Source organism: Typopeltis vanoorti, chromosome 9, assembly GCF_054136105.1.
Source record: "Typopeltis vanoorti isolate ZY-2024b chromosome 9, IOZ_Tvanoo_1.0, whole genome shotgun sequence".
Lineage (NCBI taxonomy): Eukaryota > Metazoa > Arthropoda > Arachnida > Uropygi > Thelyphonidae > Typopeltis > Typopeltis vanoorti.
Window position 1 is genome coordinate 58825990 of NC_143557.1, and position 26695 is coordinate 58852684.

Consider the following 26695-nt stretch of genomic DNA (forward strand, 5'->3'; position numbering starts at 1 on the left):
GGTCCAATAAACTGCGGGATGAAGATCATCTCCTCTCATTCATCGTGAAAGGTAAGCACTTCTGTTGTTCACTTGGGTTTTTGTCTTCTAAGTATTTGTGCATCGCAATCAGTTCAGCAGAAACCGTCTACACAACACTCAACTTATAATACGAGTTACAATAATCGTTTATTTGCGAGATTATTTCAATGTGCAAATGGTTTCATCTATTGTGCAGTTTTCTTGGTTATTTCGTAAGATTTGCTTGTACATTACTAGTGGAGGGGAAAAAGGCTAATGGAATATACTTTTGCTTTTTATTTCACTAATTTCTTTCTGTATCTCAAAACGTTTTATCGTTTTCTCTGCGGTTACCATAGCAACAGAAGAGGCGACAGCGCTGATTTCTCCTCAGAAACTAGGCAACTTCCAGATAATTTCGGTGGCCACAATTTTGTTCTAGTCGTGCACCACGCTGTTTAATTTATTCAAATCCATGCTGGGTAATCCTTTTCAATTTCCTTACGCGTGCTCCAGTGTCTTTGGAATCCTCATTAACTGCTTGCGCGATCTTGATTTAACACCAAATTGTTTTTTGTTTTTAATGCACCCAAACATCGCGTAAGTTTTAGGCTCATGACACTTGTAAAAATGGTAATTTGCTATTTGTTTATAGATGTACTTTGGAAAAGCTTCAGCCTCTGCAGAGATTACTGATAATGAGGATGAATTAGATGCCTATGATAAGCTGCCACTCTTAACTATCGGTGTCTCTGTTACGCGCGACTTGCTAAAACAAGCTATAGTACGTACAAAAATGCGCTCACAGCAATACCCTACGTACCAATGAAAAAAAAAGCTAATACTTGGATAAGAAACTCAACGATCCATGAATTAACACGTGACCACACATATTAATCTCGCCTGCATGTTGATGCTGAATGATTCGCCAACAAGCAATTTACCGCATATTTTTGCGCAAGATAGGCATTTTCTATAGTCCACTTCATTTTAAACTAATTCAGTCTCGAATATGATAACCGTTAAAAATTACATTGTAAGGGAAAAAATCTTTAACTGATAAGACATGCGGGTAAACGATATATCCAAAAAATATTTACGAACTACTGATGCATAAAGTTGGTACTGGAAACGATAATAACAACCCACCTAACAAATTGATTACCGAGTTTAATATCACAAAAAACATCGCATATGATATGCTAGTAGTCGTATTGTACGCAAACTCCATCTAGAAAAAAAGGTATCCCTTCATTTTTATCTTTTAACGCTTGGAAAATGATGGAAATAAACCATCTTATGATTACAAATAAAGCAGACCATTTTATAAAGAAACCAAATGCCGTATTGTTAATTAAAGACTTGATCTCAAGAGACTAAATACTAAGTTAGGATCCCTTGAGTCGCATTAAATGAAATCCTCCCTTGATATAGGCACACATTCGCTATTACACGACTTCTTTACGAAACTAGTTAATTCATTCATTACTAGAGAATTAATAACACATTAGGCACGCTAGTGGTTGATCTTGGTACTTAACATTGCCAAAGCCACGTGACTAGATTTCAAGTTATCTCAAGTTTCGTGGGCTATGTGTGTAATACTAAATTAACATGACGATGTGGATCCATTCAATCCCAGATAATTCGAAAACTCAATTAACTGCGGTATATGGTACTTGTACGATTAGTATACTAATTACGGTGGTCCTGGTTGGAGGCTTTATTATAAGGTGATGAGAGGAGAAATGTGGAATGTTTATAACTTAGTTCACAAGTCACTGAAGTGTACCCAAGCAGCTCTTAGAAATAGGTGAAAAAAAAAGGCCTAGCGAATATTGCTTTGTGAAAATTGTAAAATTTGAATCCTACAAGAAAAGGAGCTAGTTTCAAGTTAATATTAAAATTAAAATTCTAATTTTAATCTTAAATTAGAATCTCATGAGACTCCGTAGCTCAGTTGGCTGAGTTGTTCTTCTCACAAAACAGGCAAAGTGGTCAGAAGAACACACGCAGTTGATGGACATGAGGAAGAGGGTCAATCGCTGTTACAACGTTGCTCAACAAACTTTTATATATCCAGCTGTAATGAAAACTGTGCATTCATTGAACATCGATTATCTAACTTCAATGATATATTTTCTTTAGGTATCCAATGATCATTTCTAACATTTTTATGTCAACATTCTATGAAAAGCGTTTGTTTGTAGTATGAAACCGTAACCATCCCACCAGGAAACGAGTTGTTTCAGTCTCAACCAGTACCGAAGCCACAATCTACCAAGCCACAGAGAAGTGATTGAAGGCGTCCTTTAACACAGAAGTACTTGGCAAATTTCCAGACAGCAATGATTTTCTACGAGAACGCTATATTCACATTTAATAAGAAACAATAGCATCGGGACTAGCTACTCCTAGGGTGTAGCTACTCGGGGTGAAACAGCGGCGGTTTCGTTCTTAATGGAAACAAATGATGTCCAGGTACAGACGAAGTTAGACAACCTTCCGAAGACAAATGGCGTGGCGCGGAGAAGAAAGGGGGGGGGGGGTTACAGAAGGATGCTTAACTGTACATGACCTCGAATCTGAGACTGTAAAGACAATGAAATCGCTTCTGGATACGAGGGGGGGGGGATGAAGTAAGATGAAAGAGAGAGAGAACCTAAAATACGACATTTTGGGTTGATGATTCCAAAAATATCTCTGACGTGGTCATACAAACGTATTGAGAAACTCTTGTAGAATTTCTCTTGTAGAAGAATCTACAAGAGAAATTGCTTACCACAGCTCAGTCACTATAAGAACTTTTTAAGACGTTTTTCAAGGCTACTGAGTCACTTCTGTAGTGTACTATCCTTATTTATATGATGAAAGATCAGAAAGATTATTCTTTTTCTTTTTATGAGCTCACCTGTCCTCTACATTATTTCCTTTCATCTCTCACTAATGCTGTCATTTACCTTGCAAACAAATATTTCTAGACACTTAAATTCTGGCAGTCGTAGAAGATATCTAAAACATAAACATCATAGAGAGAGCAAACGTTTAAACAATCTCTGTCAATATGCCTTAAGATTAATGTGATAATGGGTTTCGGAGATTTTTTTTTTTTCCTAATAATACTTTTTAACAATGGAGAAGGATTCACGATTTTTTTTTCTCTAAGGTGAATTTTGTATACGAGGAACAAACTTCTGAAGATGGCGTTCAAGTATTATTTAAGCACTTAGAAAAATATACAGTTGGTAAGAGAAGTCTTCGTCTAAAAATGTTGAAGCATTCTCTAACAGTGTCGTCTTCCGCTTCGTTGATTTGTTTGCTGTGCTATTTCCGGTGATTTTGGATTGCGAAGCATTCTTTGAACAAAGATAGTCGGAAAACTTCAGTAAAGAAAGTCGACTAAAAGCTTTTAATATCCGGATCAGTACATTCGCTAAAGACACCAAGGTAAGCTGATTTTCTTTCAATCGACAAAAAACAAAAGCATTGTGCGGTAGTCTCACTAACTGATCCTAAATAGCAAAGAGGAAGAGGGTCAATCTACATATGTTAAAAGCTGTTAACGTATGTAGAATACTATGTTATGAGGTTTCCTGAATTAGGAATAACAAATGAAACATTTCATTTAACATCAGTGAAACAGCTTCATAGTTTGTTACTGTTGCTATTTTCTGTTGGGAAAACGCTTCTAGTAGGACTAAGCGACAAAGTGTAATCATTAGTTGTGTGCCAGCATCACAACTAATGATTACATATATATATATATATACATATATATATATATATATATAGAAAGAAAGAAGCTAAATGAATATGGTACACTGCAATTCAAAGTTGGTTCTTCAACCAGGAACGACAAAGAATGTAAACCTATGGATCTTCGTAAGGACACTTTACGATATCTAAAACAGTCAACAAGCCACGTTACCTACCTTCTCCATTCCAATGGATTAACGTAAACCCAACTGAGCCATTTTGCAGTGTGTTAACTACAAGATGGAAGACAGACGCGAACGATCCCAAAATTTCAATCAAGCAAGTGGTGCATTATGTGCTGAATAAGATGTAATCCCTCCTACCATAAAGCAACAACTGGTAACTACAGTATTGCGACAGTGATAAGCTGTGATTTACAGCTAAGGCTGCACAACGTGATTAATTTTTCCATCATGATGTTTCCCGTAAATTTTTAATGTGAAACGATATTTTAGAGGTGTATTTGGCAGAATTTCTGAATCCTTAAAATCTCATTAGAATGAATGATTAGCTAGTTGCAGTACCTTTACAGATTATATTACTATATGATGCGCCATGTTACTAGCATTTCTGTTGGGAGGGGGGGGGAAGACATATTTACTTCGAAATTATTATTTACTTTAGTTATTCACACTATAACATACTATAAAATCGGCAAACATGCCCAAAAAGTCTATTATTCAATAATAAGAAAATTAGCTGTGTTATAATAAAATATAGCATCCGCTCAAACAAAGAATATAGCAGAAAATATTGTTCCTGCACATATTTCCTCCAAATGTTAATTCTTTTCTGTGTTCAAAGAACTCGTGTTCCTTCATTTCTTATTATGTCTGTCTTTCGTGTTCCTGACACCGATGCAGTCTTCTTTTTCTGTTATATCCGGACATCTCTTGCATTTTATGTCAGTCATAATATTTCTATTGCATTCCTCCGGTAGAGTTCTCTATTCGTACTATTTTATGAAGGCATTTTATTCCGGGAATTGCCTTTAAGTATTTTGTTTCTAAAATATTCGTTTTAAGTATTACGAAACAGACTTATACTTATCAGATTCGTATGGCAATATATCTTTACGATGATACATTAAGTCTTTCTCTAATTCACTGAGCATCATCTAAATTTATTTTTTATAATTTTCTTCAACTATGTATATTTTTCATGGAACATTTCCGTACATAATAATGTACGGAAATGTTCATAATACACTGATATCAAAAGCCTTAGTGGATTTAGCAGAGAATTTCCAGTGGATTATTTAAAATAATAGCCGACGAATTAATACTATGAGACCAGTATTATTTATGTCATTGGTTGCGTGTTCTCTGACTGAATTTGCCTGTTATGTGGGGGGGAAAAAACAAGTTTCCGAAAGGTAAAGCTACTAGCAATATGTCATAGAAGTCCACTTTCGTCTTCAGTGCTAAAATTATACAGATTATTTCTGTTAAAAATTCTGTGGGTCACTTTTGTTTCATTCATATAATCTTCTCATTATTCGGTTTTTTTTTCACCAGAAAGATGTCAAATGTACCCAGCGCATTGTAATATCGTAATTAGATATTTTCTAACACGGGACCTTAACTACACGGTTTGAATATTAACTACACCGTTTGATTTCTCTGTCTACAAATGTCTACCACATTCGCTTTATTTCATTTATTGTCGGCATCTCTTTTTTAACCAAATAAATAAGACTTTACATCACAATTTTAGTCGACTCTTTATGAAAAAGTTGAAATATTTGTAATCAACAATGTTCTTCCTCACATAGAATTCACCAAAATTTTCACAAGTCCTGCTAATTCTCATAAACCTTACCTCTCCTATAAGCACGTTAGGTTAGAACTTGGTACAGATTTATTTTCTCACATCACCAAGTTCCCCAAAGCCATTCTGACTGTTGTATCATGTTGCTGTGTAGCTAAATGTGCTTATAAACATTTTTTCTTTCCATCTTTTCATATGTGCCTTTTTTTTTCGTTTAGTCTTTCTACGCAATTACTGTCTCGGAATACATCAACAAAATGATCCTCATAGACTATCACTTTCTCTCTGATTTTTCATCCATTAAGGAAGCTTCAGTTCTCCAAATACTGCGCTAAGGCAGTTCGCAATAAAAATGACAGCATCATAAGCTGTGTAAACAAAAGAAGCCACAATTCGACTTTTATTCCATACTTTAACGCGAAATAAAGTAAACGAATTATCAAAGACCTCAAACTCGATTTTAAAAACACCAAAAAGGAAAATAAGCAAGCCTCCTGCTCATATGCATCCTTTTATCTCTCTTTCTAAACCTGTGAAGTCAAAAATCTTTGCTTTCACCTATTCTGTTCAATCCGAAATCATCACTAAAGGACAAAATCTACAAAGGTTTTAACAATTTCGCTTTAACCTACTTCAAATACACTTGCAGCTTTGTTGATGACAATACTCTGTGAAACATACGATATCAATAAACAATCCTTTAAGTGTCAAACCCTATATGATTTTCTAATGAGAAAAATTGTCTAATTTCTCTAAAAATCATGGTCATAATAATAAACATATTGCATATCTGCATCAGCAATCTAATGGGCTGCGATTACCATATCCGAATGACGTTCTAATCTTCATCCATTCTAACTAATTCTGCCCATGAGAAACGCTTCCTGTATCAGAACTTCTTACTTAGTTCCATCTACAGTTTATCTATTATTTGTTCCTGTTTTTCCAATACTTGGGCAACCTATGCCAATGTTATACTTAGAATTTCAATTGCTTTCCCTCGTAATCCGTGATCTGATCCTTACTACAGTATTTTGGACTAAATTAAATGCATTCTTAAACTATTTTTCAAATTGTTAGTGAATGTTAATAATTTGAAATAACAATAACATTTGAAATAACAATAACATCAAATAACATCGAATGTTATTTGATGTTATTGTTATAGTAAGTCTTTATAACACTGGTTATATAACAAATAGCTTTTTGCGGCAGTGGCGAATATGAAAAATGGACTTACGTACTGAGGTCTGACTTAGGTATATTTTTATGAATGCTGACCAAACTTGGTGTACCTCGGACAGAGTGAACGTGAACAACATCCAGCATTGTTTAAACATAGCATGCATTAACGTATGTATCGATTCTGCATTCGGATTTTTTAATTTGATCAACAGTTAGACTGCCATAACAACATCTAATGGACTATTTTGAGTAATTTCTCATTTCTTGTGTTTAAACTTTTAGTTACCTCTAACTCCTGAAGATGTAAGTCCAACGACATACGAAACTTCTCGGGTTTGTTTATCTTTATTTATCTTAATAAACATGTGGTCGCAATACCGGAATCTTTCTTTTGAACTTCTAAACCGCAGAAACCTACGCCTACAATTGTTTGTGTTTGTTAAAGAAGTGGGAAAGAGATTTTATGAAGTTATAGTGAGCCTATATAAGAGAAGGGGATGATCCTCTATAGGTGAAGTTGTGTTCGCTAAGGAAATCTATATTTAGGCTAACAAAGCTGGTCCTTTGGATGTGCTGCTACAGAATATTCCGTAGCAGTCCTTCGTGAGACACCAGTGTTAAGAAAAGAAATTGTCCACACAACAGCAAAGTGTTGAGGAAAGAATTGGGAGCTACCCGCATAGGATAGAAGCATCATGTTCGGACGAGATCGAATGGCTTATAAATGTCATTCACTGAAACGTCTCTTAAATTCTAGTAAAACTTTCTGTAACGTGTGTCCATAGGTGTGTGATAAAGTCAAAGGCAATCGTTCCTGAGTTGAGAACGTAAAATCCATGTTTAGATCAAAGATTAGATTTGGAGACCTCCAGTTAGTGAACAAGATGTTGTTTAGTTTCTTAGTCGTTTAAAAAGTTTTGAAGTGGGAAGAGTAGGAGAATAATTCGCTTAAGGGTTGTCTTCATTCTAATAAGAGACTGTAATGAGATAACTTCAAAGCTCCTCTGCAGCTTGGAAGTTATCCCAATGGAAGGAAAAAGAATATAAAGTTGCGATGTGAAAGATACAAGATAATCAGGGTTAAAATCGGTTTATCATATCAATACAATAATCAGCATTTGCTGACCAAAACAGGGCAAAAGATTAAAATAAAGTCTCGTGCCAGAAGGTCAACTTTGTCGTTGTCAATCAAAAAAAAAAAAAAAAGAACTGCTAGGATACGAAGGGGGTTAAAGCAGTATTAGTCAGGAATTGTAACAAGGCTTTAGCAAGACACCCAGAAGTGTTTCTTTTCCCAGAGGTATTATAAGATAATTGAACGTAGCAATGAGCCACGACCACATCTATGACAGAAGAAAAAATGTACTGTTTAATGCATATACGAGAATTAATTTTTAGCCTGAATAAGTTTCTAAAATAAATACCAACAAATTCGACAGGTTTCATCTTAGAGGAAACTTCCTTTCATTGTTTTAGTGTTATTCGTGATACGTCAAGTAAGGGCTGAAAAGGGAGATAGAACTCTTAGATCATCTATATCTAAAATTGTTTGTTCATGAAGTATCAACATTATCAGGTATTATGTAAAGCCACTTTAGAAATAAATTTGCTTCCGAGCTTTTTATTAATATAAAAAATAGATATCTAGAAGTTGACTCATTCTCACTTGGTCTGTTATAACAGTAACCTGAGATTGACGTTGTAATTAGTACGGAAGAAGCAACAGGGCTGTGTGAAAGTTCAAAATATCAATTTGACTTCGGAGAACCAAGTTATGTAAATGTTATTAGTATTATGGAGGTCAAAAAGAAATAAAAAAGGTAAGAAAAACATATTTTCTTATATATGCAAATAACCATAGATTGCTGCTGCTACAGGATATTGCAAGTTATACTCTAGCATAGCTGTTAAAAATGATAATGATAATAATAATAATAATAATAATAATAATAAGAGAGAGAGAGAGAGAGAGATGATCATTATAATCCTGGCTGTATGATAAAAGGAAGAACACAAGGAATAGAATAAATTCTACTTCAATAAACAAGAGATTTTTCAACACTTTATCAAAAATTAAAACATTTACTGATGCATATCTTTTGCAAAACATAACATTTGCATTTATTAAATAGACACTCAAATGTATAAAAAAGAGAAGAACCAATAAGTAAAAATTCGAAACGTAGTCAAAATTATATTCAGAATAGGGGAAAAATGAGACAAACATATCAGAAACACTTGGAATATTTTAAAGACAGTATTAAGAAACATGGAGTGTTATTCTCCCTACCCCCTTTATTTCTGAAAACTGGCTTTTTGTCTTCCTGTAAGTGCGACCAACCTGTCGATGAATACATGCAATTGATAGATATAATACAACGTCTTCATATCCTCACCTGATTGCGAGTTAATTTTAAGCAATCCAACTTCCACGCGCTGAAATTTGCTGACTCGTGGTTGTTTTCAGATCTACAAAATTTTGTTTCTTTCTTTATGGAATCGAAATCCTCGGTTTTTATACCAAACATGAAATTCATCTTTGAAAAAGATTTGATAAGATGACAGCTCTTTCACCGTTTCAATTAAGAGAGAATTAGATAAAAATTGATGTTGGAACCAATAGGTATCAATGAGGATAAAAGATAAAACATAAAAGTGGAATCTAAATTTAAAAAAAACTTAATGGACGAATGTTGCTGAACAATAAATTTACGACTGTTTTATTTTATTTTTCTAAGCTTATCTTACATTCTGAGTCCGAGTGGGAAAATTTAACTTGAGAATGATGCAAGGGTATTTTTGTTAATAGATCGGCTAGAGATTATGACATTCCGATATAAAACAAAATCAGTCTACATTTTGTGAGCAGCATTTTTGTTTCCCTCAAAAAAAAAAAAAAGTTTCTAAAGCACAAAACGCTTAGAAATTATTATTATACGGATATCTCCATGGAGTCAGAAGACTCATTTGATTTTATTATTTTTGATATTAATTATATTAATACACGATACATGTATTAATTACATTAATTACAGAATCGCTCATTAAAACATGAGCGATTCGGCTAACTTTTGCAATATGACCTCTGAATCAACTCTCTGTTCACCTTTACATCCCAAATCCCTAGCCTCGATTTCCTGTAATTCAGTACCATCAATGTAATAATTATAACTTCATCCCGAAATACATAACCTTACATTTTACAACATTCAATGGACAACCATTATGCTCTCATCTGCACTGTCAGTGTATTTAAATCATCCTGCATAATGTGTACATCACCTTTATCAATTACTACTGCTTTCCAGTTTCGGATCATCAGCAAATAACTGAATATCCCCCACCCTTAAATCTTCCCCTATATCACTGATATACAAATTAAAGAATAGTCGCTCTAGTTCAGAACCCTGAGGCTCCACTAGTCACCCTCATTCTTATAGATTCCGCCCCACTATATACTACTCTCTGGAGTCTGTCTGTCAGCCACCCCCCCCCCCTCCATCCATACCCATATGTCCCAACTTTTGTATTAAATTTCCGTGTGGTATTCTGTCAAATACGTTTGCACAATCCAGTAGTATCATGTTGTAGCCATTTCCCATTTTCATGTAGCGACCAAGTATCCAGCGGTTTTGAAGGTAACGCACTATGCGGTATTTACTTTATCCCATAATCCGCAGGAGATTTTGTAAGCTTCTTTTTGTTTTTCTGCTTATCTTTCTGTTCCATTAGGATAGTTAAAAGTGGCAATTGTTGGCTTTAATTACATGCACATTGGAAACAGTATAATGGTACTAGTTCTTGACTTGCCGCTCATTCAGTCTCAAAGCTCAACAGATATGGATTTTTTCCTCTCCTACATCTAACAAAAATATTTTCGAAATATAATGATTAATTCTCACTTACACTTACTACACGATTCCTTATAGTCCTTATAAGGACTGGCTTAAAGGGGAGAAGCAAGCATGCTTTCATCTTCCCCGTTATCTGTAGAGGACAGTGTAGGGATAAGGTGTTATTGAGCTATTAAAGCTCTGATCATGGCAAGAGGGTAACAGCAATAGCCGAGCCTCAGTTAGAACTTCATTGGCTACAGCACTGCCATCCATTACCCTCCAGGGGTATTATTAATCCATATATCTAATTCTACTACACAATTAAACTTTCGAACAAGTTTGGAATACTAATTATATACAATTAAATAAAGGATGTATTTTATATTCTCGCTTATTTTTAGAATAATAGCTAGGAAAATAGCTTTTAATAAATTCTCAGATCCAATTTTATATTTCCTAAGTTTTCTTTAAAATTATCAAATTATAATCTACAAATAACACAAAATATTATTGTGATTTTAAATACTTTTCCCATAAGATAGGTCAATTATAAGCAATACTATAGGATTCAGTAATAGGAAATAGTATAGGAATGGTCATAAAATATTACGCAAATATTACACATATTACAATAAGCTAATTATAATTAAACCAAGTATCATTCAAAAATTAGAACGCTAAGAAATTTAGAAGTCAAAATGGAAAATAAATTTGTAAATGGAAAATAGAAAGTACTTTATATAAACAAATGTTAAAGATCAGATACAGGATTGTTGACGATCCTCTTTTATGAATGTGAGATGCCTCTGGGATATAAATACACACGACATTTTCAAAACAGAATTAGTTTACAATGTAAAAAAAAAGTTGATTATGCATTTTGGAAAGATAAAAATAAAGGAAAATAGTAGACATAGAAGAGAACAGTGTAACACACTCATGTTACCGAAGATCCAAACATCCCCCTATCCTTCCCCCCTTGGTAAAATGAAAGGATGATTATCAGAGACTAAACACTTTTTTGCTTCACGTGAGAAATTAAAAAATGTTTGCTGACCGCTAACATGAATTAAAAGTCAATATCTAAGAAGAAGATGAAAAGGATTTAAAATTAGGAATACTTAAGGCATGAGGGAATAAAATGTAAATATTTAGAAATGCAAACAATCACGCGATATTTATGCATCAATTCTTCGTGATGATGCCTTCTTTTCTGTAAATAAGTACAACACCAGATTTGGAGGAATTCAACACTCGCAAGAGTGTGGAAGTGAAAGAGATTAAACTGTACATCTTTATATACATTTATTTCATAAATGGAGATCAACACCAAACCTCGATAAGACCGAGATTAGCTCTTTTCACCTAAACAAATTGGCAAATAGGAAACTTCAGGTCATCTTTAATAACACAATGCTGAGGCATCAAGATTTCGCCAAATATCTGGGTGTAACCTTGGATAGAACACTATCTTTCAAAAGACATATGGAGGATATCTCTTTAACGATGAGAACCGGTAATAATATCATACAAAAACTGTGTAATTCTACATGGGGTTCTTCTGCTATTGCACTGCGATGCTCCACGTTGGGCCTAGTCTACCCTGCAGCAGAATATTGTTCACCAGTATGGCTAAACAGTCCTCATATCGAGAAATTCGACACGCAAATAAATGCGGCGATGAGGAGAATAATAGGTTGTGTCAAATCCACTCCCCTCTACTGGCTTCCAACTTTGAGCACCACTGCACCACCGAACTAGCGCTGACAAGATGCTCTCGTAAAAGAGTACAAAAAATAAACAGCAATCCCCTGTTACCAATAGATGAAGGCCTCCACATATAAGTATACATCGCCTTTAATTCCGACGGCCTCCACTAATACTGGCTGAAGAGCTAGTAATTAGCGATTTCAACGTTAATTTGAAATGGCCCGAAACGTGGAAAGAAAAATTGCCACCAGACTTAAGTATATCCTTCCCAACCAAAATCCGAAAGGATTGAGCTTGCACGATCTATGAAAAAGCTTAAATAGGATACGCACAGGACATGGTATCTGCGCAGACAGCTTACACAAGTGGAGAAGATCACCTACATCCCAATGTGTGGGTGATCTTCCCCATAAATCAAACCATCCGGCACATTGTGGAGGACTGCAGCATAAGAGCCTACCCTGGTAACCTGAGAGACTTTTTTGAGGCAGATCCTTCAGCTCTTGATTGGCTAGACTTAAACGTTTAGTGACTCTTTTTGTTATTTGCAATACGCTAAATAAATAATTTTTTAAAGGTACAAATTTAAAACTGATATTCTGGCGATTTCCCGCTAGATAGCACAGTGAATGAACGAACTAATGGCAATAACACTTTAGAAGGATTTCAGAGCGGCTAGTGAATACTCTTGTTGCTACATCTACCAGTGTACCAGAAGGAAGTGTATGCCAGAGGCACTACTGAAGACATGTTGCCAGAGGAATTTGGCAAAACTCTCAACGCCGTCTAGATTGAGTTCACAAAAATGATGTTTTACCAACATTTTAGATCCATTTGTCTCAGAACCACACCTAATTTCTTAACAGCAACTCAATTTTAGCTTCCTTAAGTGCTATATTGCAGTTTTTCCAGTTAAAACTTTCTTTCTTTGAATTTTTTTCGTCTCCAACGTGGCATTTGTGTATATGCTCGCTCTGATATACCGTAAATAATCAGACCAAGCAGGTGGCCCAATGTTTAGACATTTGGTATCACTAATGATATCATACGAATTGTTCTCATTCCTGCCTTCCTGTCAGAATAACAGATTTCCTGATTACGCTTTTCGTAAAGCTTGTTTTATAAAGTACGTTGTGAATATTTGTCCCCTAGGCAGTTTCACACCACATCTAGTTTTGATTTTTTTTCTGAGCAACACTTGCACAGCTACTCTCGTGTTATCTGCTTTATAAGAATGCCAAGTGAAATATTTTATTTAATTTTTCTAATTTCTATGTTTTATTTCCTTAGTTGGAGTCTTGTTTTCTGTCTTTTGATCTTAACATTCACACTGAATATCATTGAAGCATTTCACGTTGGTATTTCCCATTTCGCTTTAAAAACTCCAAGAAGTATGCCAAGGCTATGAGAGGAATCAGACAAATCGCAATTGGGTTTCAATGAACAACTCTCCATCTATATATTTTTGTATAGAACAAAGCCCGAAATATTTGCTCCAAAACTAACTGTGAAAACATAATAATGGCAACACTGAAATCTCTATACAAGATGATATTTTTGTTCTTGAATTAGCCCAATTTCCAATCCCTCTTGGTATAAACATATTGCAAATGTGGCTTTCTCAGCATTCCAAATACATCTTTTTCTTTTGTTTAAGGAATTACTCTACCTCTAAACGTATGTTAATCTGTACGTATCACAAATCCTTCCACCACTGAATACTGTTTCGCGTGTGGGGTGATATCCCTTAGAGCTATAAACATACTGACAGAATGTAAAGCAATTAGGGATGGGATTATCGATTCTTCTGCACTTTCATACAGAATTTTGGTTTATGCTGGTTGCATTTCCTACATTTCTATAGTCACTGTTCATCCTAACTGGTATTGGTAACTCCTCAACTCCTCTTAATCTGTTAAAACATATGCAGCAAATAATCAACACTCCTTCACAATGCAAATACAAACTCACAGAGATTAGCGTAAGAGATTTACTGACTCTCTTTACAGAGAGTCAGTAATTCTCTTACGCAGTGAATATGGTCGAATCTCTCTCTCTCTCTAACACACACACCGTAATCAGTGTTATCTGAAATTCAAATAGATGGACGAAGCAAAAGAACAATCAGATTGTAGAATATGTTTGATGCTACCAGTATAATCTTAATGACAAAACAAGACCACGTGCGATAAGACGATCAGTTCACAGCGATGTTTAAGCTAAATGTGATATTAATTAAATCATTAAGCAAGAAAAGATTTTATTCCCTTGATTTAATGCAAACCTATATCCTTTTGATACAAGCATGTCGATGTGTCATGGTTACCAGAATTTCTTTCCCAAAAACATTTTTTTTTTAAGTTGCAAAACTGGTTAAGCCAGAAGAATACTTCTGGCTTTACCGGTCTCATGCAGTCTCATTCTTTAACAGTTGCAATCCGGGTTTTAAATCCTATTTAGAATGCGAGAAACCTTCACGTGAGCGGTACGCAATGAACTATTAAAACCGACTGCTGCTAAAACAAACAATAAAAACAATTCTTTATTGTTTTAGCAGCAGTCGTTTGTGCATTAAAAATCGCGACAATAGTTGTAATCGTTTAAAAAATAAATGGATAAATATCCAAAGTAGATTTACCCTTCCGCTTTAGAATTTCTATATATCCCCTCCCCTACTAAGCACCCTTCCATTATACTATAAAGTACTCTTCCCTTATTAGTAAATCTCCTTTCCTGATCATTTGCTTTACTGTTTATTACATAAGACAATAATACTGCTTCTTCTGCCTGCTTTTAGTTATAAATATTCCTATGCACAATATGTGAACATCGGCTAAAATTTAGAATCTGCTTTCCTACGTACAAGACGTATGAGCAGTAACTGATAGCCATTCATACATAAACAGACGTGCAAAAATGCAGAACTATACAGATTAGTAAATCACGAAAAAAATCACCTAACAATGTTAGCGGTCCAGATGAGGTTGACAGTTCCACTCAATACAAGTTGAAATTCTATGCTTAGTTACTACGACACTCAGGATGGTGCCGGTGGGGGGGGGGGGGGTGAAAAGAATAATATGCTGTAAACTGTTATAAGCTGATATTATCTGTCACTTCCTGCTTCGAAGATTATACAAATCTTAGGTGGTAGATGGTTTTAATCGCTAAGTGTAAGATCATCAACCAGTTTAATAATGGACTTGAAAGTGACTTGAAAAAATTCACATTTAGTCTCTGGAGAAGAGTTTTCTGAGTAATCCACTCACAGTACTGTGTAAGATAGGTTTACAACATCCCCATAGGTAGGTGGGATTCATATTAAATTCAGACGTGGCACAAAAACATCCTCATGATTGAGGATGTTTTTGTTCTCAATGAAGATTACAAACTTCTTTTTCTCAATTTGTTTTTCATATCTGTGATTCTTTTAATAACAGCCTCGTCAGGATTGAAACCTACACTAAGTGCAATGGAATGGAGGATTGGGAGAGGCATAGAATGCTGAAAATTCTGCTCCAATGTGACATGTAACCTTTAGAATGTTCAGTCGTGCGTTAAGTGAGCCAATCACTGCCTTTTCTCACATCTCTTTGAATCTTGTATTTTAGAATCGGGGTGTTGGTTGATTGGTTATTATAGGTGTATTACTCCAAAAAGAACTAAGGCTATGAGACCGGTGGGTATTATAAATGTAAACTGTGTGTGTGTGTGCGAGTGTTCTTCATCCATTATGTTCTGCTAAATAAAAAAATCGAGTTTCTGGGAGAAAAATGAAACATCAGTATTTTAATTTTGTGCATCTTATTATTATTTCTGATTATTTTAATTTCTCAATTATACATGTGCCAGTCTGTAAATGAAACAAAATCACTTATTTACTACAAATTCTAAATCTTATCCAAATAAGATGTGCGTAAGTACTAGTGATATATTTTTTAAGTCAATCCATAATATCTTTTAAGAGATGTGTGTACAAACAGTGTCTTCTAAACACAGCGTTTATGTCGTCGTCCTTTTGAATAATAAGTAAAACGCCAGGAACATTATAAGGAATTTCCAATTGTAGGCGAATTCTTCGGTGACATTATGTATTTGCATTTTTAATTTATGCTCAGTGGAAAAAAATATCTCCACTTTAAATGGAATTCACCAGTAATGAACAGATTATCTTGAACATCTGCATTCAAGTGTGTGTCGTAATGAACAAAGGTCTTCATATGGTGAACACTATTGGAGCCTGACGGGCCCGTAAGCGTTACGTGGAAATAAGGATATCATGGGTATACCGAAAATGATATGACGAACACACACACACACACACACACACATCTGAATGTCAACAGCCAAGGAGAGCGAGAGAATGTCTTTTTTTTAAAATATCGAATCCGCTAACGAGAGGTTGCAAACCTCAACAAGACGTTAACGAAAAAGTATGAATCGGTTGATGGACCTTCTTGAACAAATTACGAGGAGTAAAACTGTTCCGAAGAACAGGGATAGTACATAGAACGAAAGAGAAGAATGCGAAGTTGATTCAATGGATGTGAAGATGGACAGGGAATGGATGTTGAACACCTCTCGTTTATAGTCTTAAAGGAATGTGAAGAATTGTTTGTGACAGGTTCAATGGAATAGTGACCATGAAAATATCGGTAGAAAAAGCATAAGACAGAAACAGATTACCCATGAGAAAAGTTGCAGTGAGTCTCCGAGGGGAGGGTCAGTTATTAACGGATGAATTTCGCCTGAATAGCATAAGGCATTCTAAACAGAGAGAGTGTTTTGGATGCACCGAAATGTGAAAACAACATCGAAGGTTGTGCAGAATCGGGTCTTCTAGGAATGAGAAAGTTGTATCGGTGACAAGTAATATCTTGAAAAGAGATTTCAAGTTTGGAGGCTGAGGAGACTATGGTTAATGTTTGTATCAGGAAATGTTCAAGTCATCTCAAGAGGAGAAGTCTTACCTTGCCTGGAAATATGAATATAACCACAATATGCATCGGTAACTGAGTATAGAACACCAATCCTGTCCAACAAGTAACTAAGGCAAGAGAAAGGTCATCCGGACTGGATGATAGAAGATTGGAGAACATAGAGGAGTGAGGAATCTCGGCTTCTGTTATTTCATACGGGTGGAAAGACAAGGGTATGCAAAACAACGACACGAAGCCAACGGACCCGTAATCCTAACAAAGACTTTGGAGTGGTGGTCTAGGGAGTGGAAGTCTGTGTTGGAACTCTTTAATCCCCAATAGAAGCATAGCAAGAGCTGAATGTCCCAGGCTATCTAAAAGGTTTTGCTACCCGTGACCAAGAGCATCTAACTCATGTTGATCATCTACTTACTTGCGTGTGATGGGCACTTCCAAAAATGGAGTACCTTTCAGACGTCACTTGTACTGTCACAAGCAGGCACATGAGAGGAACATGATAGTGACTAGACCCTAATGGAGCCTCTCATTCGCCGAGTTTCAATTCTAATGTGCTTTGTTTGCGAGTGTAGCGAAATGAGATAGTCATAACAGGAACCATCCTTTGTCAAATGTGATGGAACTTCAATAATTCATCTCTTCCTGGTGTAATTGTGGATTGTTTCGGAAAGCTCGTAGAGTCGATGGTATGAAGGCTGTTCCTGTAGGCACCTGCAATAAATTGGTCACTCAACTCACAGTTTTCACATAATTTATTGATATACAACTCATACCAAGATCTCTGACTTTATGAACTAGTATAAAACACCGCATAAGAACGTGATGAAGTTAACATAATTCTTTCTGAATTCGGATTCAAGTGTACACCATGGAAAAGTGTAAGATATTTTTCTTAGCCATAATATTCAGATTAAGGATATCTTAATAAGAGCAATTCAGCAGTTTCACGTCTTCGATGAATTTCTGATCTGGGTGTTGTTGATCCTGAAATGCTCTTCCTTCGACGCCATTAACGTTGCTTTGCGTTCCTGTTAAACAATGTCAAATTTGTTTCAATGACTCGGAAAAGCCTTTTTCCAAAAGAACCCCCCACGCTTCATCAACTACGGACTTTCCCATAGCGAACATCCTTGGTCGTTCGCTTTGTGTTCCAACTCGTTTTATAGTGACCATGGTGCTTTTGGGTAATAGCTATTAATCCTGTTTAATCAGCTTACTAACAAGCACGTGCAGCCAAATGAAGTTCACTTAACAAGCACGTGAGCGAAAGAGGAAAAACAAGATATGAAAAGATGTACAAAATACCGCTCAAGACAATGTAAAAGCGAGAATCATGGAATGTCTTTTCCAAGTGGTTATGGTTTATGGTCTTAAAAATAGCCTTAGATGTTAAGAAAAATTGTTTAAGAAGAAGAAACACTACTTAGACGCCCTTAGATGATTTTTTTTTACTGAAGAATGTGATCTTTTCCTTAAAGAATGAAAGAAAAAATTGGTCCATAAATGTATTCGGTTGACAGCGTTACTCTTTTGGTAGTAACTCAACCAACCGCAAATTCCCTGTTTACGTTAAGCTTTGTTGTTCAATTATATTTTCGTTTTTCACCATTTTTGCTTGTAGAATTTTAGTCTTTCCATTGAAGTGTATGCGATTCTATTCAGTTGTGACAAACTCGCGTGTTGTCCTTTTGTATTACAATTTTAACTTTCCTATGACTTGTTTCGTATTCAGTGACTTTGCATTCGGTTGATTTGCTAATATAAAAAAAATCCTCCCATCTGTTTATCTTTCTTGCAAATCTCTTGGACGTTCTTTCCAGCATCTATCGTCTTTCTCATGCGGAATTTTTTCAGACCAGGATGTGATTTTAGTACGTAATGAAAAATGTTTTATTCATTTTGGCAACCTGTTCGGGCTCATTTGTCAAACAAATGTAAATATTTTGTTTGATTGTATCCGCTATTACTTATTCACTTTAGACCTATCTAGTATTGTATTGAATTGAATTGTGACGACATCAACAATAGATTATTTTTTAATTTTTCAGTATGCTGATAACTGTTGCTAATCACGACAATGGGAAGCCATTTTGAATTGATTTATAATAATGAGAATTTTAGAACTAAATACATCTTTTCTCATCTCTTTTAAGAATCTTCCAGTTAGCTATTAATTTATATTTTGGTTCAGACAATCTTTAGAGTTAAAAACAAACAAACAAACAAAAAAACTAAACTGATTGTAAAAGATTGAGAATTCCCATAAAGGTGCAACTATGAGCACTAAAACATAGGAAATAGAGGTTGCATTGGTTGAAAAAAGATAGAGACGGTTGAAGGAGCAGAGAGAGAGAGAAAGTGCAAAATTCACACCTGTTTCGACTGCTACTTCTGGCAATATTCCAGGAATGATAAAAATCAAAAGCTTTAAAAACACGAACACATAACGGGATCAATAGCATCTCCCAAAGCTCTTAACCTAACAGCCTCTGTATCTGTGGATGTTTTAGTCTAGTAACGATAAAGCCCTTTAAATTCTCGAATATATAGAAGAGAAAGAAAAAGTGTAGGATGCAATTATTCTATAATACACCATAATTGTGTGCATGGTTCACTGGTTCTGAATATCTCTCCACTGTATCCCAGCATCACACACACGCGCGCGAAATTTGTTTACCGTAGTTCAACTGTTCAAAAAACGCCTCCGATTTCATTATGACTAAGCGACAAACCTTACTTGACTTTTTTGAACAGCCGCGTTAACAATAGTTGATTAGCTGCTTCAGAAAAGGGTGAAGGAGTGTGGGGTGAGCACAGTACGTGATACAAATACTGAACTAATTTCTAACAAAACACACACTAATTAATTTAAATCCTTAAGTCAGAAAATAAGTTTGTCCTCTTCCTTCGCTTGTCTTCTTTTATCATTCTATTTCCTGACGCTTACACTTGACTATCTCGATTAAAATTGGTATTCCTTATTATTAAAGATCCAAGCTAGATAACTAGGTGAAGATCTCCACGTAGCCTTTACGGAATGCAGAAAACCGATCAGGGCTTCTGACCTAATGTCCAATCCTTATCCTGGAGCACTCCGTTAGATATCGACCTGGATACTGAATGAACTAGGATGGGTTGGCAATTTGGAATTTGATAAAAGATGATTATTATTATTAAGACAAACCTCCAGGGAGTCGCGGACTCATCAAGGAAGGCCACATACTACACGCGCCAGCTATCATACTTATTCTTAAATTCATTCAACCTGCTTGCACTCACAACATCCAAAGGCAATCCATTCCAATCACACACAACCCCTGAGAGAAAAATCTAGCCCTCATCCCCTTCTTAGCGGCCTTTATTCTCAGTTTCCACGGATGCCCTCTGGTCCTTTCCCCATCCTCCATAAAGTGAAAAATTCTATCAATTGAAATCCTGTATGACCCTTTCAGAAGTTTGTAAGTCTCAATCATATCACCCCCTCTTTCTCCTGTTTGCTAGTATCTGCAAATTCTCAATCTGTCTTCGTAATAAGTATTCCACAATCCTGATATCATTTTTAACACTTTCTTTCCTTTGCACTCTCTCCAGTATATCAGAATCACAACGGAAACCAGGAGACCAGACCTGCGCACAATAGTCCAAGTGAGGTTTTATCAAAGTCCTATAAAGACGCAAAATGATATCCTTATCTTTACAGATGGTAGTGCAATATAAGATTCCTAATTAAAGGTTTTATAATATCAAGTTCAGGTTCTTTCGCTGCGTTCAGGTAACTTTCTCATTTTCAATCACGGTGATTTCATAGAGTGTGAATTCGGCAATAAGTCCAAACAACTCGCTCCATCAAATCTGAGGAGCAACAGTTAGGTGTTACGACCACAATTAACTGTAGTTTATCACCTTCAACCTAATAGTTCGTGGTGTAGCAAGTATTATATTATTAAATTACATGAATAAGTAGTTTCCCGTTGCCTTCCTTGGAAGTATTTTTAAATGCGTGTTCACCGGTTCGGCTGACCGAACCGGTGAACACGGTAAAGGACGAAAAACCCGAGTTTATTGGAGTTTTCCAATAAACTCGGGTTTAACTATTAATAAATTCTCCACCACCATATGAGACCGGTTAACCCACCTTTCACTGCCAAGTCCTGATAAAGTTCTTCTCCCCCATAGACGGGACTCGAACCCAGACATTTTCAACCAAAGGACTCCATGTTACTTACGAAGTGTACATTTTTATGACGTCATCATTTCTGAACTCTTTTGAATGTGGGTGTTTTCGTGTAGGTAGATGTTTATCTTTAGTTTTTCTCTAACCATTTTGTATCTCTTTCTGTCTTTTCTTTGTCACTTATTTATTACATATGCCAGACATTGCTCTACCCACTCACTCCCCCCTTCCTCTTTCCAAGTTGTCGTGTCTCGTTTCCGGTCTGCTAAACGAACAAGTATTTAAAAAACCCTTGCATCGTCCTCAATTGTGAACCCAGACGTAATCACTCCCGTTTCTGCCTTAACTGAAGCTGGAAATGACAATAATAGCTTGAATAACTCCCTCGTTCTATCCGTACGCAAGTTACCACCAGCATTAGAACGCCGAGTCGGTAGAAAACATTAATTAACGCGAACGCCGATTTCCAACGCTTTCGGAGGTACGGCGCAAATTTGTTCCTCTTAACAATTCTCATTAATTGAACGGCCGTTCTATCTGCAGGAAAGGAAAACACACTGTAAATGCCTTGAACCGAAGAACGACAATGGCAGGGACTCCCTCTCTCGGTAGTTTATTTTCTAAGGGGAGGAACGAAGGGATAAATCCGTTTCCAGCTTCTTCTTGCAAATGCAAACTTGAATTAAGGGGCAAGTATTGCTCCTATTGTCATTCAAATATCACTTCAGATTAGCAAGACACTTGTTGCCATGACAACGCACGTGGTCGGGCAAAAGCCCTTTGCTTTTGACATAATCGTTGTACCAGCTGCGTCAGAGTAGAGCCAATTTTCATCGTAGCCTAGTTCGACTTGTCGCCCATCCCTCTATGTTTGTCCTCATCCTTGATCTATTTAATCTATCTGTCGATCTATTCGTTTTCTACTGATCAATCGTCATTTAAACCTGTTAGCTTATAATTCTGTATATTCTATTGATGCTACGTAAGTGAATATGCTTCCCTCCTATATGGAATACATTTCTTTCTTTTTTTTCCCCTCTTGCTAAAAGCAAATAAAGAAGGAAGCCAGAAATGCAAAATGGCGTCATAGAGAAAAAAACCATGACAATCCAGGAACAAAAGGTAACAATTTTTAGAAAGGTACCAAAAAAACAGATAAGAAAATACACAAAGGAATGATGAGGGGAAAAAATATAATAAATGCAATGAGCGAGAAAGAGAGAAAGAAGACGGAAGAAAAAAATCGTAAGTATGGAAATGAGAGAGATTAGGAAAAAGGAGGAATAAAAAATAAGAATAATAGCAAGAAATTTGAATGCGCAAAAAAGGAAGTGAAGAACAAAGAGAAGAGGAAAAAGCTAAAAAAAAAGAAAAGAAGAGGTGAAAGGAGAGCCGTAACTCCTCGAGAATTCGTTTCTAAATCGTCCTTACCCGCTTTGGTCGGATGGAACGGCTCCTATCTCAAGTAAGCCATGTAAACAGCCACTAAAGCAAGGCCAAATAGCACGAGCGTCGGTTCGATGTGCGCGTGAATCATTTCTCCTGTACCTTATTAGCGGAAGTCGGTCTAAGGGGATGGGAAACGGAGGGTGGAGGGGTAGAACCAACAAACGTTAGCCGTCCGTACATTGTCTTCCTGCTGCGACGACACCTCTTCTAACAGCACTTGGACTTGACATTCTGACACTAACTGCCTGCCTCACGCTGAGGCACGCCACCCTCCCTCGTGACACTTTAGGCGTTCGTTCTCTCCATGCTTGCATGCATGTTCCCAGGCAGCGTGGACTGTTGAAAGAGAAAATTCGCAAGGATTACATTACCTCCGTACCCTCCCTCCTCTCTCATAACAACCCTAATGTGTAAATATAATTACCTGTGTGTGTGTGTGTGTGTGTGTGTAATGAATTTCATATCAATTACCATTTTATTCTCTATCTTAGTAATGGTTGTCATGGTTTCCATGCTTATTTTATGGCGTGCTTAATTCTGTTGGTTTCTCTGCTTGTGTAAAACAGCTTCCAGGTGCTATGGGAAGGATCTAGAAACTGGATAAAGGTTAAAATAAAAACGTACCCTTGCAATTACGAACAAGTCTTCAGTAGTACGAACGCGGAATAACTTAAAACATATTTGTCATATAAAATTTCTTAAAATTGAGAGTTGTGACCATAACTGCCATCTCACATTTGGTATATTTGCATATCTATAGAAAGCTATATTCCTTATTTATGCTAGTTTAACCCCCCCCCTCTTAATTTTTTTTGTAAAATAAATTTTAAAAAAATCATAATGAGAACACTCCCTCGATCCACATGGCATAATTCCAAATCTCTATCTGGGTTACAAATAGACATTAGGTGGAACTTCAAGTGAATCAGTCTTATCATTGCGTTGGTCTTCAATAATATCCTGAGTCTTCTAAGAAAGGACTTGGACTGTTGTGTTTGAAATAATGCTTGGAAATTGAAGACCATTTTACGTCGTTTTAATGTGGTCTTGTTCTTTGTCTCTTAGAGTCTCATAGTTGGACAATCAAAATGATAAACAGATCCTCAATTACCAGATACTATCTGTGTAATATACAGATAGTTGGTCTCCTCAGAGACCAACTATCGCGTTAGCTTTTTTTTTTATGGTGTCAAAGCCCTTCCAAATCTCTTGGAGCTATTATTTGTGTGGTTTGTCTTAGAAACAAAAAATATCTACTATAGCTATTACTTCGTTTTTTAATCAATTTAATTAACAGAACCTGAAACATAATTAGCGATGATACCAAATTTTACTGAGTCAGTAAACGTACAATTAAAACTATATAAGTTAAGTTTAAATATAATTATATTACCTGAATGTATGAGGCATTTTCAGTCTATTCAATTATTCTTTTATGTAATAATTATGAATAATTATCAATTACACAAGTAATGTTAATATAAAGCATTCACTTCAAGAATGCATTTACCCCCTTCCCCATTTCTTTTGATGAATTCACATGCGGCCATTAATGAGAATTTCTAAATTGATTCTGCAATATTGGACACTCCAGAAACAATCTGAGCACACCAGCAGAAAATAAATAAATTAAAACGTATATTGCAGAGATAAAATGAAGGCTGACTGATAATTAATTTATACGTATTTTTACGTAAGTATGAGAAATGCAGAATGAATATGTCCTCTTTATGAACTATATTCGATAAGCGTGTTGTCCTGAAATTTACAGAATACAATTTGTTATTGTTATTAAAACAACGAGAAATGGAGGAAAAAACGGTCAACAATGGAAACTTTAAAACAATGAGAAATATATAAGAAAGGTCAATAATGGAAACAGGCAAACAAACTGGGTATGTTTCTCTACTCAAACCAACAATGCTGAGAATATTCCCATTGTTGAAATAATTTTATGGCTTTCGATTGAACAGAAGATAAAACATATTTGTAATAGGGTATTAAAACCAACTAATATTTGATTGTTTTTAGAATACAATTTTTTCTTTATTATTATTAAATAATCATAGTTCAAATAGCTTGTGAAAATAGCTTCTATTTTTAAACAAATCGTTTTTATTATTTCTTCTTTCTTGTTAAAATCCAAGAGTAAACATGACTAAAGTGTAACTTCTCTGGCGCGATTTCTAACCGAACTGGGACATCTCGCTGTACATAAATAAGTCCATAGCAAATTAAACGTTCTCTGTGAATGTAACAGGGGGGGGGGGTTGTTGAACTGAAAAAGAACTTGAATTCTCAAGAAGAAATACAAAAAAGTGCAAATAATACTTACGTTTGTTGTAGCAAATTTTCCAGAGGCCGGAGACGGTGAATTTGGACAAATACTCTCTCTCTCCAGTGCCATTGTACTTTGGGTTATTAATGAGCTCCTCACTATGTAGCCAGCAGTTAGAGCAGAGAGCAATGCCCTGGGCCACCATGGAAATGATGGCAGAAAGAAGTGAGAGAACCCGTAGCACCGTGACCGATACCTTCGGCATGGTGCGACAAGGTCAAGATCTCGGCGAAGATTTGACCTTCTTCTAGGCGGCTAAGAAGGGACAAAAATATTCTTGCGGGTAGACGAGGACCTCCACACACCCGGGAACACACCACAGCAGAAGGAGTGCGAAACTCCCGCACTCCCAACGAACGCCGTTGTTCCTGCGTCAGCGTCCAGTGTGCGGAGATCCCGACACTCCGTGGTGCCTCATCCATTCGCCTGAGTAGAGCCGTGGCCAGCTGCCACTAACACTGAACCCCCACCCGCCGTCCAGGTGAGAAGGATGCGAGCATGAACACATCCGATCCTCGTGTGTGTGCGTGTGCGTGCGTGTTGTCTGCCTCTCCCGGTTTACAAGGCAGGCCTCGCTGGTTTCCGACGACTACGTTAGTTGTCGCTTAAGGGAGCATCTTTGCGAGTAATCCATCCACGGTTAGCAGTGACCACCCTTTCTGGCAAATTCATCTCCCACTCCGTAGGGATCTAACACGTAGGAGGGGGATTGACGGATGCGATGAAATTATTAACCTCCTACCTTAAAAGAATGCGCTCTCTGATGCAGTAGGAGTGATGCGGTACGTGCGTTGCTAGGATACACTAGAAGGCTCTCCAACAGCGGTAATAGCAGCCGCTTGGCCAGTCACAACGATGTTGTCCGATATGGAGGGGTGGTAAGGAGACGGAGTGTCGGACCAAAAGGGCGTGCGGTTAAAAGCTGAAAAGTCAGCGCAGAGAAATCGTCGGGGTCGATTGGCTGCTCGTAAACGCTGGGAACACCTGGACGCAGATTTTCACTCGAGACTCGTGCACGGAAAAACACGCCCGAGTCCTGCGGAAAAAATTGAACACCACAAACATCAGCGGCGCTGTGAACGAAACGACTGTTGCCAGCAACAGGAGACTCCCTAATCTCGATACTTCGAGGAATGGCGTGGAGCGCACTCTTGCGGTGATAAATAATGTAAATTATTTCGTTTTCTTATTAATCGCTCAAAAGCTAAATAAAAAAATAAAAATAAAAAAACGCACATTTTGCACGCACACGGAATTTACTCGTCCGCTTTTTTACGGTCGGGAAGAACATGTTACGTCGGTCTCTACGACGAAAGTTAACCATATTGTGTGCGATTCCATTTAAAATTAAATCTCTGCTTTATTTCTTGTCTCAAATGACGAAAGATATTCAAGTTTTGAATGCATTTACGATTATTTGAATTCCCCGAATATCGAGAGGCATTTCTCGTGTAAGTTTATTCAGTTGATGGGAGATAGTTAACTCCCTCGTGCGCTTATAAAGCAGGGAAAGAAAAATAATTATGTAGATAGTAATTAA

General features: G+C 36.4%; 1 protein-coding gene across 1 annotated transcript in view; it reads right to left on the minus strand.

The window, feature by feature from the left end:
• The window catches only part of LOC150103073 (voltage-dependent calcium channel gamma-5 subunit-like), a 184331-nt gene extending 158971 nt beyond the window's left edge, over positions 1-25360 (minus strand). Inside the window, exon 1 of the mRNA XM_090398088.1 lies at positions 25153-25360. Coding sequence (XP_090254214.1) covers positions 25153-25360 — 208 coding nt within the window. The remainder of the gene's footprint in view (positions 1-25152) is intronic.
• Positions 25361-26695: the final 1335 nt, after the last annotated feature.